At 59.2% G+C, this 13,555-nt stretch overlaps 2 protein-coding genes across 10 annotated transcripts in view; both read left to right on the top strand.

The window, feature by feature from the left end:
• EHBP1 (EH domain binding protein 1) overlaps positions 1 to 4,637 on the top strand; it is a 240,952-nt gene extending 236,315 nt beyond the window's left edge. For all 8 annotated transcript variants that reach the window (XM_068406149.1, XM_068406140.1, XM_068406131.1 and 5 more), the window contains 2 exons: positions 3,737 to 3,851; positions 4,008 to 4,637. In XM_068406149.1, coding sequence (XP_068262250.1) covers positions 3,737 to 3,851; positions 4,008 to 4,098 — 206 coding nt within the window. In that variant the 3' untranslated portion in view covers positions 4,099 to 4,637. The remainder of the gene's footprint in view (positions 1 to 3,736; positions 3,852 to 4,007) is intronic.
• A 4,800-nt stretch (positions 4,638 to 9,437) lies between these two features.
• OTX1 (orthodenticle homeobox 1) lies at positions 9,438 to 11,716 on the top strand. 2 transcript variants are annotated; one of them, XM_068408699.1, is made up of 4 exons: positions 9,438 to 9,534; positions 10,021 to 10,035; positions 10,119 to 10,270; positions 10,958 to 11,716. In XM_068408699.1, the coding sequence occupies exons 1-4, from the start codon at positions 9,438 to 9,440 to the stop codon at positions 11,714 to 11,716; spliced, it is 1,023 nt and encodes a 340-aa protein (XP_068264800.1). The 2 variants fall into 2 exon arrangements, with proteins under 2 accessions (XP_068264800.1, XP_068264809.1); XM_068408708.1 differs by lacking the exon at positions 10,021 to 10,035.
• The last annotated feature ends 1,839 nt before the right edge of the window (positions 11,717 to 13,555 follow it).

The following is a 13,555-nucleotide window of genomic DNA, read 5'->3' as shown; positions in this document are numbered from 1 at the left end:
GATTTTGTACATCTTGATTTATTCTTGGCTTATAGTTTGAAGTGGGTGCTCTTCTAAAAGGATTTATGCATAGGTTCACTATTTTTGTAGTTATGGTTTATATGATAAGCTTTTTATATTTAAAATCAATATGTAATCCTGTGGAGGAGCTTATCCTCTAAAACCCCATTTGTAAATCTATTTTAGCTTTGTTACACCGCGCAGCCACAGTATTCCATAGATTGATTAGGTTCAGCAGCAGAATCCTATCAAATGGCCTGCTCTGATGATGATGCAAACTCTTTCAGGATTGCTAGTTGACTGGAACTAAAGATAAGACCGACTGCAATCCCCCAATGTGCTCTTTACAAAACTAGTGTTAATTTTCATCAAAGTGCTGGGCTTATTTATTATAGTGGCAAGGTGGACGGTTTTACTACAAGAACTTTTGACTATTTCTATTAAAGCATTTCTATGGGAACCAGCCGCCTGTTTGCTCAAAGTAATTATCAATTGAAGCAGTGTGGGAGATAAAAAAAAAGACAATATGAAGTCAATGAAGATGAATAATTGCAAACATTTCTACTTGAACGTGAATTTAGCAAACTCTGTCATTTTAAAATGCCCATCGCAAGCGGTGGCATGGGAGGCTTTAGCTTTCAACACTTTCAGCTCATATACAGCCTCAGAGCTTAATCCTATTTTTGTCGGGAGTGTAGCCTTTATAACAGTATTATTCTGAAATCTTCAAATTAATCACAGCCCATATTGTAGCTTCCCAGAGCTGCAGTCAGCCTGGGTAACTGTATGTGACAGGTGTTATAGGTAATCCTGGCTTAAAAGGCACAACAGGTAGGAATCCAACTTGAACACAGTTGCTGTTTAAACGTAAGGATCCTTCCCGAAACTGCTGCCCAGGAGTATTTTGTTGGAGAAAAAAAAATTGCAATGTAATCACATAGAAAATGTTATTTAAATACTTTGCGTCGGTTCCTCTTTTAACCATTTGCTACTTGACTGTATTTATTTTGGGAGGGGGAGAAAGTCAGACTCCTTTTCTAGGAAACAAAGTAAAAACGCAAGGGAATATTTCTGCCAGCAAGCTTTCCCATGGCGTATTTCAAACACTAATAATAAGCAAATGCAGAAACAACAACAACAAAAAAAGTTTTGTTCCATGAAGTCCTAATATGACGTTATTTACCCCACAGGGCTACAAAATGGGGCAACAAAACAAACGTAGGTCTTAGAAAGGGACTTAATGGAGGAAAAATAGTAGTGGACTGAGCAAAACCTGTACTGAAATATTTTGACTGATGTTTGCCGTTTCGAAAGCTGAAATTGCTGCTGAAACTGGAGAACTAGGGGGTGATGCAAAAAAAAAAAAAAAAAAGAAAAGAAAAAGGGTTTTAAAATAAGAGCTTTTCAACTAAGTGAAAGCCATCAAAAGTGCAAAATAATTAAATCGAGTCCAGGTAGAGATTGCGGGGGGGGGGGGGTTTAGGTCCCTTTTCATCCAGAGCTTCCTGTGCCCAGATGTGCGAGGGAGCCCAAGTCGCAGCGCGATTATCAGCAGGAGTGGGGGGGAAGTTAACCTGAAAGTTGGGAGCCACGTCTGGGGGAATTTCACACCCGTGAAATTCTCTGCCGTGTCTCTCTCCTCCTTTTCTGCCCAGCTCGCCGCTGTTTGCCCTTCGCAAGACGGGTATTTGTCACGCTGAGATTGCATTGCGCATGCAGGGGCTTTATTTGTGTGGGTAAAACCCTCCGGTTTTGGGAAGCTCTGGCTTGCAGAGGTGCAGAGCGGTGTGTTTTACACGGGCTGAACTGAAGGAGCCTTCCCCAAAAGGAGCAAGAGGGCAAGCAGCAGTGGAAATTGAGAGACCATGTTGAAAATCAAGCACCTAAAAGGCTGCTACCTAAATTAAAGCAGCTTTGTCGCAGGAGAAACAGCTTAGATTACCTGTCGTTTTGGGCTGGGAGCTTCAGTTCTGTGTACACCTGGAAAATGATTTCCTTAACAACAGTGGAGGGGAAGCAACACGTTTAGAAAAGAAAAAGAGAAAGAAAGAGAAAGGGCAAGAAAGAGAAAAAGGAAGAGAAAGAGAAAAAGGAAGAGAAAGATAAAAAAGGAAAAGAAAGATAAAAAGGAAAAGAAAGATAAAAAGGAAAAGAAAGAGGAGGAGGAAAAGAAAAAGGAAAACTCCTGGGAAGTTTTGGCCATGCCCTGCCAGGCCAATGCTCTGGGAAGAGCTCTGCCACTGCACCGAATCCCTCAGCATGCGAGATGCCGCCGTGCGTGTTCGCCTCTCCCACGCGTGTCCGTGCACACACGTCACCGTGGGTTTTCCCTGCGTGCGTGCGGACCCGTAACTCACTCGTGGGCCCGTGTGCCCAGGCAGAAGGCGAGGGCGCGATAAAAGCAGTTACACATTCCTGCCTTTCTGCTGCTGTTCCAACCTTTATTGCATGATGATGCATCTAATTTTTAATTTGTAAATACAAGGCTGAATTCCCTCTAGCACCACTTGCTTTCATAAAGCTTCTGAGCAGTTTGCTGTCTTGAATAAATTTGGCTTTGGAAGGGGGGTCAGGGGGATTTGAACCAGCGCATTCTTGCGGGGGTTTGCGAAGATTCACATGGTAACCGGGGTTGAGCATTGTTCGGGTTATCTGAATAAGCACCAGCCATGTGAGTTTTAACATGATCGCCCAGGGCAATGGAGAGCGAGGGGAGAAAGGCAAAAGGACTGCACCCTCTCTCCCCTTCGCCTTCGGGAAGCGCGGTTGGGGAGGAGGAGGAAGAAGAGGAGGACAACACCGGGCTGGTGGCGATGGCTTCTCCCGGTGGTTTTTTTTTTTTTTGGAGCCGGTGTCCTCTTTCCCTCCCGCTCCTCATTTGTCCTGCTATCTCCCTCATCATCTACTGCTCCTGCTTTTCATTGTTTACCTTCTTAATGAGGGAGGCGGGGAAGGCTGGGGCTTGACTGACAGCGACAAGCCCTTACGCTCTGCCTTGGAGAGCCGGAGGCTGCGGGGCGGCCCCGGGGGGGCTGCGGTGTGCGGGGCCGGGCCGGGCCGGGGGCTCCGCCGGGCCGGGGAGCGGCGAGAAAAATCCCTTTGGAAAAAGCGGCGCGGCCCCGTCCTGCGCTGCCTGCGCTCGCCGGGACCCCGCCATAGGGTGTAGCAAGTGTATTTTTTTACTTCAAAGGGGAAAATGCTAATTAACGGATACCTGCTTTTAAAGTGAACTGCGAAGCATATGGTGCCCAGTGTGAGATTCCTGCGGCTGCTAAGAGCAAGCGAGGAATTAGGAGAGAAGAGCCGGGGTGCAGGGAAAGGGGCTTTCCTCCTAGGAGGGGAAACTTGGTAAATGTCGGTGCCCGTCCAGGAAACACAGTCGTAAAAAAAAAACCTAAACTAAAAAAAAAAAACCCAAACGACCCCAGAGTCGCTGCTGAGTTCCCCCAAACCAGGTGGGCAGGAGGCGAAACGCCGGCGGGCTGTGCTTGGCCCCGCGGTGGCTCCCGATGGGGACAGGGGCAGCGCTCCGCCGGCCGAGCTGTGCCGTGCCGGTGCCGGGATGTACAAGGCTGTGCCGGGCCGGGATGTACCAGGCTGTGCCGGGCCGGGCTCTGCCGGGCCGCTGCCGGGCTCCCTGCCGCAGCGGCCCCCGGTCCCGGCGCGCCTGGCTGTGCCCCGGCGGTGGCATCCCCAGCATCTCAGCTCGGTTTTTGTTCTGTTTTTTCTCTCGCAGACTGGCAGAAAACCGAAGCGCAGAAAAGGCGAGAGCAGCTTTTGCTGGACGAACTCGTTATTCTCGTTAACAAACGGGACGCGCTGGTCAGGGACCTGGACGCCCAGGAGAAGCAGTGAGTCGGGTGAAGGGAGGTGTGGGGGGGGTCCCCGCCACGGCCCCCATGGAAAGTTTGGGCCAAGTCCGCGGGTGCCGTGGCCATGGCCGGGGGGGGGAGCTGGGCACATCCCGCGCAGCCCCTCACCGTGCCTCCCGCCGCTTCTTTCCGCAGGGCCGAGGAAGAGGACGAGCATTTGGAGAGGACCCTCGAGCAAAACAAAGGCAAGATGGCCAAGAAGGAAGAGAAATGTGTCCTCCAGTGAGCGGCCTTCCCGCAGCGGTGGCGAAATCGCAGCGCGGCTCTGTCTTAATGTTTTTAAAATGCCGACATGAGACTGGGAAAAAAAAAAAAAACACACACAAACAAAAAAAGATGTTTTGAACAAAAAAAAAATATTAAACTTTTTTTTTTCCATTTTCTTAGGCTGCGCCGGGCCCCGCTCCGTTGGTTTTTTGGTTTCCATTGAAGCGATACTCGCGTTGTACCATGGTTTCCTTGTGGGCTCAGCTCTCCTGCCGAAAGGGTTTGCAATGGAATCGCCGAGCCCCCGGGCGTGCGGGCGATGCGCAGAAAGAGCAGAAGAAAGAAAGTCTGTCCTGGTTTCTGTAGGTGGAGGAGGGCTGAGTTTTGAAATAAATACGTTTTTTTGTCGTAATAGGATTAGAGAGGGGGATATAGGAAAAAAAAAGTCATTGGGAATGGTTTCATCTAGTCCTGCCATATGTAATACTTAATAAGCTACCTACATTTTATAGTTAGGTCAGATCCACCCCAGTTATTATTAAAAATGTGCTGTATTTACCAGTGTTTTATTTCAGCAGTTTTACATTTCCCCGGGAGCAGAGCTGAGCTGCTCTGCTTTACCTGGGGGGTTTCTCCCCCAAAACCACCGCAAAGCTCGGGGAGCAGCTGCCAGCGGGGCGGCCCGGGGTAGAGCCCGGCATGGCCCAGCCCGGCCCGGGGCAGCCCGGTGTTTCCCCCCCGCATCCCCCCGTGGACCCGGGCCGCGCCGCCGCTCCGCGTTATTTATTGCTCCCGGGCCGCGTCCCCCCCCCAACCCCGCGCCCCCCAGCCCGCCCCGTCCGTGTGCCCCCACGCGTGTCCCGCGCTCGCATCGTCCCTTCGTGGAGCTCGTCTCGTTTATTTATTACAATACCGAGTCATATATAAAATTTTCAATAAAAGCCGAATCTTTCTTACCGTAACTGCCGCTTTGCTCTTTACCTGGGAAACTCCCTCCCTCCTCCCTCCCTCCGCCGGCCGGGGAGGGGTCCCGGGGGCCGGGAAGGGCCCGACCCCGCGGGGGGCAACAGGGGCTTCTCCGCTCCGGGCCGCTCCGGCCGTCACCGCTTCGCCGACGCAACGAAACCCACCAAAGGGAAAAGTTTTTCGTTTGTTTTTAATAAAACCCAGGTCGGGGAGGGGGAAGTAAAACTTTTCCCTGCGGGGCCGATGCCGCCCGCCGGCCGGCGCGCGGAATGCGCGGCCGAAGTCCCGCTGCGGCCGCGCAAGGAGCGCTCCCGCGGAGACCTGAGCGGGCGACGGGGCCCGAGTGAGCCCAAACCCCATGGGGACGCGAGTGCCGTCCCAGGAGGGACCCCCCCCGCCCCCATCGCCGACGGCTCCGGGTGCAACTGCGACCCGCCGCGCCCTCCCGCTCCCACCAAAAACCAACCCCCCCCCCCCGTGGAGGAGGGAAGCGCCCGGACCTGTGCGAGCGGCCGCCGGTGCCCGCGGGCTGTGCCGGGCCGGGGCCGGGGGACCGAGGGCTGCCCCGGTGCCTGCCGGTGCGTTTGGCCCAGTGCGAAGTTGGGGAGGATGCGCGGAGAGCCGGTGGGGCAGGGGCGGCGGGGAGCCGGCTCCGCCGTGCCCCTCTGCCCTCTCCCAAAAACACAGGGGCTGGGGAGGGGAGGAGGGACCGGCTGGGAGAGCTCCGCGGCCGCGGAGGGCAGCGGGGGCTCGGGAGGGGAGAGGGCGGCAAAGCCCGCGGCGCTGCCTGCCCGGCCGGGCGCCGGGAGCTCCGGAGCCCCGAAGCCGGGGGTTTTCCCCGGGGGTAGGGTGGGGCCGCGGGTACGGGTGGGCATCGACCCCCCCCCCGGGGAGGCCGGTGCTTGTCTGTTAACGAGAAAAATGTAACTCAGCCCCCGGGATGCGGGAAAAATAAGTGTCGTGTTCCCCCCCGTCCTGCCCCAAGCCCCCAGCCTGGGAACCATCCGAAAGAGCCCCCCCACCCCGTGGCCGGTCCGAGCTGCCCTCCCTGCCCCTGCCCCTGCCCCTGCCCCTGCCCTTCCCTGCCGGGGCCGGGGGGACGCTCTGCCCGGCCCCCCGCGCCCCCGCCCGGCCACCGACCTTACCTGGGCGCAGCGGGGAGGGCGCAGGCTCCGTCCGGCGGAGGGAAGGGGGGGTTCGGGGGAGGGGGGGACCGGCACCGTCACCCCGGGGGGCGGCGAGCCCCGTGCCCGCCCTGCCCGCAGCCCCCGGCTGAGCTTGCGGGGACGCCCCCGCAATTGGGGATTGGGCAACGGCGGTGGTTGTGGGGGGGCACAGATACCCCCCGGTGTGTGTGTGGGGGGGGCAGCCCCGGGGGGCGGCTGCTGGCCGCTGCCCGGCGGGACCGGGGCTGCCCCGGCGGGGCGAAGTGATGGGAAAGTGGCGGGGAGGGGAGCGCAGCCCGGCCCGGGAACTGCCCCGGCGGGATGGGGGCAAAAGGGGGGGGGTGGGGGCTGGAGAGGGGGAGAACTGCCCCCCCCCAACCCTTCCTCCTCCCTCCTCCTCCTCCCTTTGCTTTTTGTGAATGGGCCGCGGCGCCTTTGTTGAGGGGAGAAGTGTCCGTGTCGCTGACTTTTGTGGGCGAGCGCAGGAGCTTGTAAACCTCCTTTTCTCTCTCCCTTCCTCGGCCCATAGTCTCCCTCGCCCGGATTAGACGGTTCCCTCCTCGCCTGGAAAAAAAGAAAGAGGGGAAAAAGAGAAAAAAAAATAAATTAAAATGGAGGGGGGGGGGGGGGGGGGGGGCGGAAAACCGCGCTTTGGTCGGGGCCGGTGGGCAGCGCCTTTGAACATTAGCTCGCTTTCAGCTCCAACTGCAATTAGAGGGAGTTGATTTGGGGAGACCAACAAAAGCCGCGCACCGGAGCCCTCGTTAGAGGTCCGGAGCCGCTCCGCCGCCTGCGCGGCTTCTGCGCCCCACTCCGCACCCCCCCGCGTACCCACCGCCCAGCTCCGCGCCCGCCCCGCGCCGCTCCGCTTTCGCTGCCGCTGCGAGCAACGAGTCGGGCTGCGCGGAGCGGTGCGGAGCGGCGCGGTGGGTTCCATGTCCCCCCCCGCCCCTCTCCCCGCCGCCCCCGGGCCGCCCCCGCCCGCTCGCCCCCCGCGGCGCGGAGCAGCCCCTGAATCCAGGACACGCGGGGAAAGGTGCGGCCGCTGCTTTTTTATTATGATTTTAAAGCACAAAGTTTGGGCGAGTCTCCAGACACCGGGGGGGGCTGGACCCCTCTCCCCACCCCCGCTCCCCACACCGCCTCCCTCCGCGCCGGCGCAGGCGGCGGCAGAAACTTTTCCGCGATCCCCTCGGACGTCGGGGGCTGCCCGTGAGAGGGGGGCAGAGCTGCGCGGGCGCGGAGCGGCTCCCTGCCGCATAACTTCTCTAACGATCCCCCCCCCCCCCCAATCCCCTCCACGGAGATTACGCGGGGCCCTACGCACCCACCCCCTTTCTCCCCCGGCCAGCTCTCCACCGGGGCCGGGCCGGGCGCGTCGGCGGCGGGTACGCGGGGGAGCGCGGAGCGGAGCGGGGCGGAGGGGGGGGGTGGAGGGGTGCGGAGGGAGCCGTCGCCCTGCGCTGCCATTGCCCGGGCGGCTGTCAGTCAGGCGGGGAGCGGCCGGGGATTGGCGCCGGGCTGGTTACGCAGATGCTTTGCGCGCACATACAAGGGTAGGGCCGGGGGTAGGTGATCAATCCTCATCAGGGCCGCGGCTCCATCGCCCCGACAGCGCGGGCCGCCGGCAAGGTAACGCGGGGCGCCCCGACAAGTTGGGGGTGCGCGGCTGGGCTTCGGGCATCGCCCCCCCTCCTCTACTCGGCCCTCCCCCCCCCCCAACCCGCCTCTCACCTGCCTGACCCCCCCCGCCCGCCCCCTCCTTCCGCGCCCCCCGCCCGCTCCGCCCTGCGCGCAGCCCCCCGCCGCGGCGCTGGCTCCGCAGGTGGCCGCGCAGGTGAGGCGGGCGGGAGGTGGGCGGCGGGCACCGCGCTCCCCGACGGGGCGGGCGGCGGTGGGACGGAGCGGGCCCGCGGCACCGGCACCCGGGGTACCTGTGTGTGTGCGGCGGGGATCACAGCCGGGCCGGGGCTGCCCCCCGGGATTTTCCTCTTTCTCTTTTCTTTTTTCCCCCCTTTATTCGGCTCTTTCCGCCCCCTCTCGCCGCCCGGGACGGTCCCGCTCCGCCGCGTTCCCCGGCAAAAGTTATGCAACGGCGGGTCACGGCGCTGCCGCCCGGCCCCGGCCTGCCGAGGGGTGTCCCTCACCCCCACCCAAAACTTACCACCCCCGCGGGCCGGGATGCCCGCGATGCTGCCGGGGGGGTCCCGGCCTCGGCAGCGGGGGCCGTCCCCGGGGCTCGGCGGGGCCGCCCGGGGTCCCTCCGCCCTTCCCTCCCTCCACCCGCTCCCGCGTTTATCTGCTGTTTTTTACCACCGAGCTCCGCCGCTGGCTCCCGGGTGTCCCGTGTGTCGTGTGTCCCCCCCGCCCCGGCTCTACCGGAGCCCCCTCAGCCACTGGACGGGCCCCGCCGCCGTCCCGGCGCCCGCCGCCCGCTCGGGTGCTCTGCGCTTTCCTTTTTCCCTTTCTCACTTTTTAACTCTTATCCATTTCTAATTAAAACGTCCCCGTCTGCTCGCTTTTAAATTAATTATACTTCCCTCCTCTGGTACCTCCTTTTGATTCCTAATCCAATTATCTTTTTAAATAATTGCTTTATCTCTCCCCATCGCCGGGCACTGTTGCCTCTCGGCGCAACTCGCCTTCGTTTAAAAGAAAATAATAATAATAATAATTAATAATAGTAATAATAAAATTATACAACTAAAGGCCGCCTGCCCGATGTCCCCGGGCCGGAGTGGGCACAGCCCCGCGGCCGCCCGGCCCCCGGGGCGCCCATCGGCAGGACTTGGGGCGGCCGGACCACCCCTAACCCGCCTCTCTTCGCTCTCTCCCCAGGCGCTCCAGCCTCGCCTCTGCGCGGGGAAGAAATTCACCTTTTTTGTTTCCCGATCCTCGTTGTTGTTTTAATTTCTTTAATATTTTTTCTTTTTTCTTTTTTTTTTTTTCCCCTCCCTTTGCCGGCGATCGCCTGAGGACCTCGCGGCGGTGACGGCGGGACGGAACGAAAAAAACTACTTTTACACCGATTTTGTGCTCCGTTTTTTAATTGTTGTTGGCTTTTAATTTTTTTGCTGCTTGTTTGGGGTTTTTTTCGGGGATTCTTTTTGTTGGGGCGCTTTTTTTTTTTTCTCCTTTCCCCCCTCCCCACCCCATACTTTTATTTCTTTAATTTTTAATTATTTTTTTCTACGGGACTTTGGAGGAAACCTGCCCGGCTTTTAGCATGATGTCTTACCTTAAACAGCCCCCTTATGGCATGAACGGGCTGGGGCTGACGGGCCCCGCCATGGATCTGCTACATCCTTCTGTGGGGTACCCGGGTGAGTGTCCCCCACCGTGGTCCCCTCCTCATCCCCGCCGTCACCCACTTGTGCCCCGCCGGGAGTGAGCGAAGGGGGGAAAGCTCTGTCCCGGGTGGGTTTGGAGGAGCCCGTGGGACCGCACAGTTTGGGGTGGGCTGTGGGGTGGGTACCCCCCCTTTGCCCGTAGCCTGGGGTGGGGGCACAGCACTGATTCCAGCTGAATTTCCCCCCATCCTCGGGGCTCCTTCGTTCCCACAGGGATTTTTAAGGATAAAAAAGCTTTTTTTTTAAAAAAAAAGAAGTAGATTTATTTCGACACAACGAAATCTCGCTGCTGCTCCCACCGGGGCCGGGCCTGACCCTTCCCCAGCCCTGTGCCACTCGCCCTGCCCGCACCGGGACAGGATCCGGCCCCAGCGGGCAGTGCCCGGCTGCTGTGGGGCTGGGGTGTGTGGGAAACACCGCTGCTCTTCGGGGTCAGAGAGAGGGGGAGATGCTTCCCAGGCCCCTGCCCCAGTGGTGCTGGGGCTCCTGCCATGCTGGGGGGGTGTGGGAGATGCATGGGGACCTGGTGTGACCGGTGTGGGGGTGCTCGTCCTCAGCCACCCCGCGGAAGCAGCGGCGGGAGCGCACCACCTTCACCCGCTCGCAGCTGGACGTGCTGGAGGCACTCTTCGCCAAGACCCGCTACCCCGACATCTTCATGCGGGAGGAGGTTGCCCTAAAGATCAACCTGCCTGAATCTCGAGTCCAGGTACCGGACCTGCGCGAGGGGATCCCGCACCACTGTTGAGTTGGGGGAATGCGGGGGCACCCTGGCTCGGCTGGCGCCGCTCGGACCTGGCTCCATCCACACTCATCCCTGTTTCCTCAGGGCTGGGATGTGTGTGGGCTCCCGGCCACTTGTCTGTCCCACCATGGTGGCATCCAGGCAAGGGGGGGCTTTTATTTTTTGTTTTTATCCTCTTTTATTAATTTTATTTTTATCAATATTTTTCTGCCCCCCTCCACCTGCCCCAGAGCGTTAGCAGCCCCACTACCCAGGTGCTTCCCAGGGGTGCTCCCTCTGGCACTGTTCCCCAAATGCTGGTGCCCAGTGGGGTGGGATATGCAGGCAGCACCCCACGCAGGATCCGTCCCCCCAAACTGTTTTGTCACCGTGCTGGGAACATGCACAAGCCTGGTACACTCCAGCCACTGGCCCTGGGCACCCTTGCACCTGGATATGGGGTGGCCCAGGTGCCAGACGGGGCGGGTTTTTTTTTGGGGTGCGGGGGTGTGCGTTGCTAATGGCTGGGTGTGGGTGCTGGGAGAACTGGTGCTGGGGTGAGGTTGGCTGGGTGCTGCCGAGGTGAGGGGGGACGGCGGGGTGAGCGGGTGGCCCAGAGGGCCCCTCCTCGCCCCACTGCTTATCCCCCTTCACCCCATTTTCTCACTCCAGGTCTGGTTCAAGAACCGCCGTGCCAAGTGCCGGCAGCAGCAGCAGAGCGGCGGCGGGGCCAAGACCCGTCCGGCCAAGAAGAAATCCTCGCCGGCTCGCGAGAGCTCGGGTTCGGAGAGCAGCGGGCAGTTCACGCCACCGGCAGCGGCCTCCAGCTCGGCCTCTTCTTCCTCCTCCAGCTCGGCCTCGTCGGCCCCAGCGGGCGCCCCGGCATCTCTCAGCACCCCGGCGTCGTCCATCTGGAGCCCGGCTTCGATCTCTCCTGGTGCGGCGCCGGCGGGGGTGACGGTGCCTGAGCCCCTGCCGCCGGCTGCTGCGTCCTGCATGCAACGAGCCGGCCCCGCCGCCGCTGCCGCCTCCGCCAGCTACCCCGTCTCCTACGGCCAAGGCGGGGGGTACGGGCAGGGTTACCCCGCGCCACCCTCCTCGTCCTATTTCGGGGGCGTGGATTGCAGCTCCTACCTGGCACCCATGCACTCCCACCACCATGCCCACCAGCTCAGCCCCATGGGGCCCTCCTCGGTGCCTGGCCATCACCACCACCACCCGCTGAGCCAGAGTTCGGGCCACCACCACCATCATCACCATCATCACCACCATCAGGGTTACGGCGGCACCGGGCTGCCCTTCAACTCCTCCGACTGCCTGGACTACAAGGAGCCCGCTGCTGCCGCTGCTGCCTCCTGGAAGCTCAACTTCAACTCCCCCGACTGCCTCGACTACAAGGACCAGGCGTCCTGGCGCTTCCAGGTCTTGTGAGGGGCCAACCGCTGTCCCCACAAGTGGCCATGGACCCCCCCTCTGGGGTCTTCCCGCCGCCTCCCCGGCAGGACTCTGGCTCCAGCTCTTCCTCTTCCTCCTCCTCTCCCCTCTCTTCGTTAGCAGTGGCGATGCCCCCAGGAGGGTCCTGCCACCCCCCATCTCTACTGACTGATATTTATTTGCTTCCTGCACCCCTCCAGCGGGTTTATTATAATTATTATTTTTTTAAATGCAACAGAAGAGGAGTTTAAAAAAAAATTAAAAAATAAAAAGCCTAGCGTCTCCCCTTCTGCCCCCTGGGCAGAGGCGCAGGCTGGCTCCTGCCATGCCGGTGCCCCCCAACTTCATGGGGGGACCCTCACCCTGCCCTGGGTGCGGGAGCCCCCGGCTCACTGGTCCTGTACAGCCTCTTGCCGCTGGGAGCGGTGGGAACGATGTAAATATTAGGTCCGTTCCAGTGACCGTGATTATTTTTAGTTGATGCTGTTGGGTTGGCATTTATCTAGAGTCTAACATGGAACAGAACTTTAAAAAAAAAAAAATCTTTTTTTTAATTTTAATTTTCTTCCCTCAAAATGAATCTTTCCCTGTTTTTGCGTCCTCTGTCCGTCCTCGAGGGCTCCCTGCGAGCTCGGCCGTGCTGTCACGGGACTGGGGCAAGGGCAGTGGGGTGATTGATAGGGCAGCAGCAGCCTGCGGGGGGGTGCCCAGAGGGGAGGGAAGGGCTGCCCAGCTCATCCACAACCTGCAGACCAAAAAAACCAAAACTTTTGGAAAAAAATTAGAAAAAAAAAAAATAAAAAGGAAAGTAAAAAAAAAGTTCTGGTTTATTTTTTTGGGAGAGGGATGCAGGGGAAAGCAGCTCTGCTTTGGGGTTGGGGGGGATATGACTTTTGGAGGCTGTTTTTTTTGTTTGTTTTTTTTAGTTTTTTTGGGTTTTTTAGCCCCTTCCGTTGGTTGGTGCGTTGTCGTGGGTCTGGGCTGCAGCCCTGCGTGTGCGGCTGCCTTCCCTGCCCCAGACTGGGGTTTTCCAGCAGCTTTGCCTCGTAAGGGGAGAGGGACCGTGTCCGTGTCATTTTTGATGCCGTAACCCCACACTTACCCCTTTAACTGTAAGGCAAACACCCCCCCCCTTTCCTTTCCCCCCCCACCCCAATAAAATCCAAACTAATAAACATGGTGGTGTCCCGTCCTCCTTCCCCCCTCCCACCTCCTCTTCCCCAGGAAACTTCCCTGGGGGTGCTGGGAAAGGCTTCCTGGGACATCCCAGCAGGATGGGGGTGTGTGTGATGAGTTTGTGAGTGCTCTGCGGGAGTGGGCTGGGGACCTGCTTTTATGTTAGTTGGTGCCGTTAATTGGTGACTGATTTGTTGCTGCACTGCAGTGCTGGTGGGACCTGCGGGATGGGCAAACGCTGGCCAAACCGGCGAGTCCCCACCCAGTGGAGCAGCCCCACAAAGTCGGGACCCACAGGCAGGCGTGGTTGGTGGTGGGGTGCAAGGGCCACCCAGCCATATAGCTACACAGACAGACCGACCAGCCTCTGCTCCACTGTGCAGGTATGTGCACGGAGGGATGCTCAGCACCCATCCTTCCAGCCCTGGCTCTCAGCATTTCCCCCCTCAATCACGATCTAGCTGGGGAAGGAGGGGATTAGTAATTTTTTGTGATAATCTCCCCCTTCCCCCCCCCCCCCCCAGACTTTCCCCGCAGTTGTCGGAGGCTGCCCCATGCTGCTGGGGCCATTCCCACTCCCACGGGGCAGAGAGGACCACCGGAGCCACTGCTACACTGCCCGGGGCACTGATGCACTGGGGGTGGGGGGGCATCCCCAAA

This window comes from Nyctibius grandis, chromosome 1 (genome assembly GCF_013368605.1).
Source record: "Nyctibius grandis isolate bNycGra1 chromosome 1, bNycGra1.pri, whole genome shotgun sequence".
NCBI classification, from domain to species: domain Eukaryota; kingdom Metazoa; phylum Chordata; class Aves; order Nyctibiiformes; family Nyctibiidae; genus Nyctibius; species Nyctibius grandis.
The sequence above is the reverse complement of the archived record's forward strand: the minus strand, read 5'-3'. Positions and strand labels throughout refer to the sequence as shown.

Coding starts and splice junctions, on each gene's coding strand:
- OTX1 (XM_068408699.1), top strand. CDS start 9,438: ATGATGTCTTACCTTAAACAGCCCCCTTATGGCATGAACGGGCTGGGG. Junction 10,271..10,957: donor TGCCTGAATCTCGAGTCCAG/GTACCGGACCTG, acceptor TTCTCACTCCAG/GTCTGGTTCAAGAACCGCCG.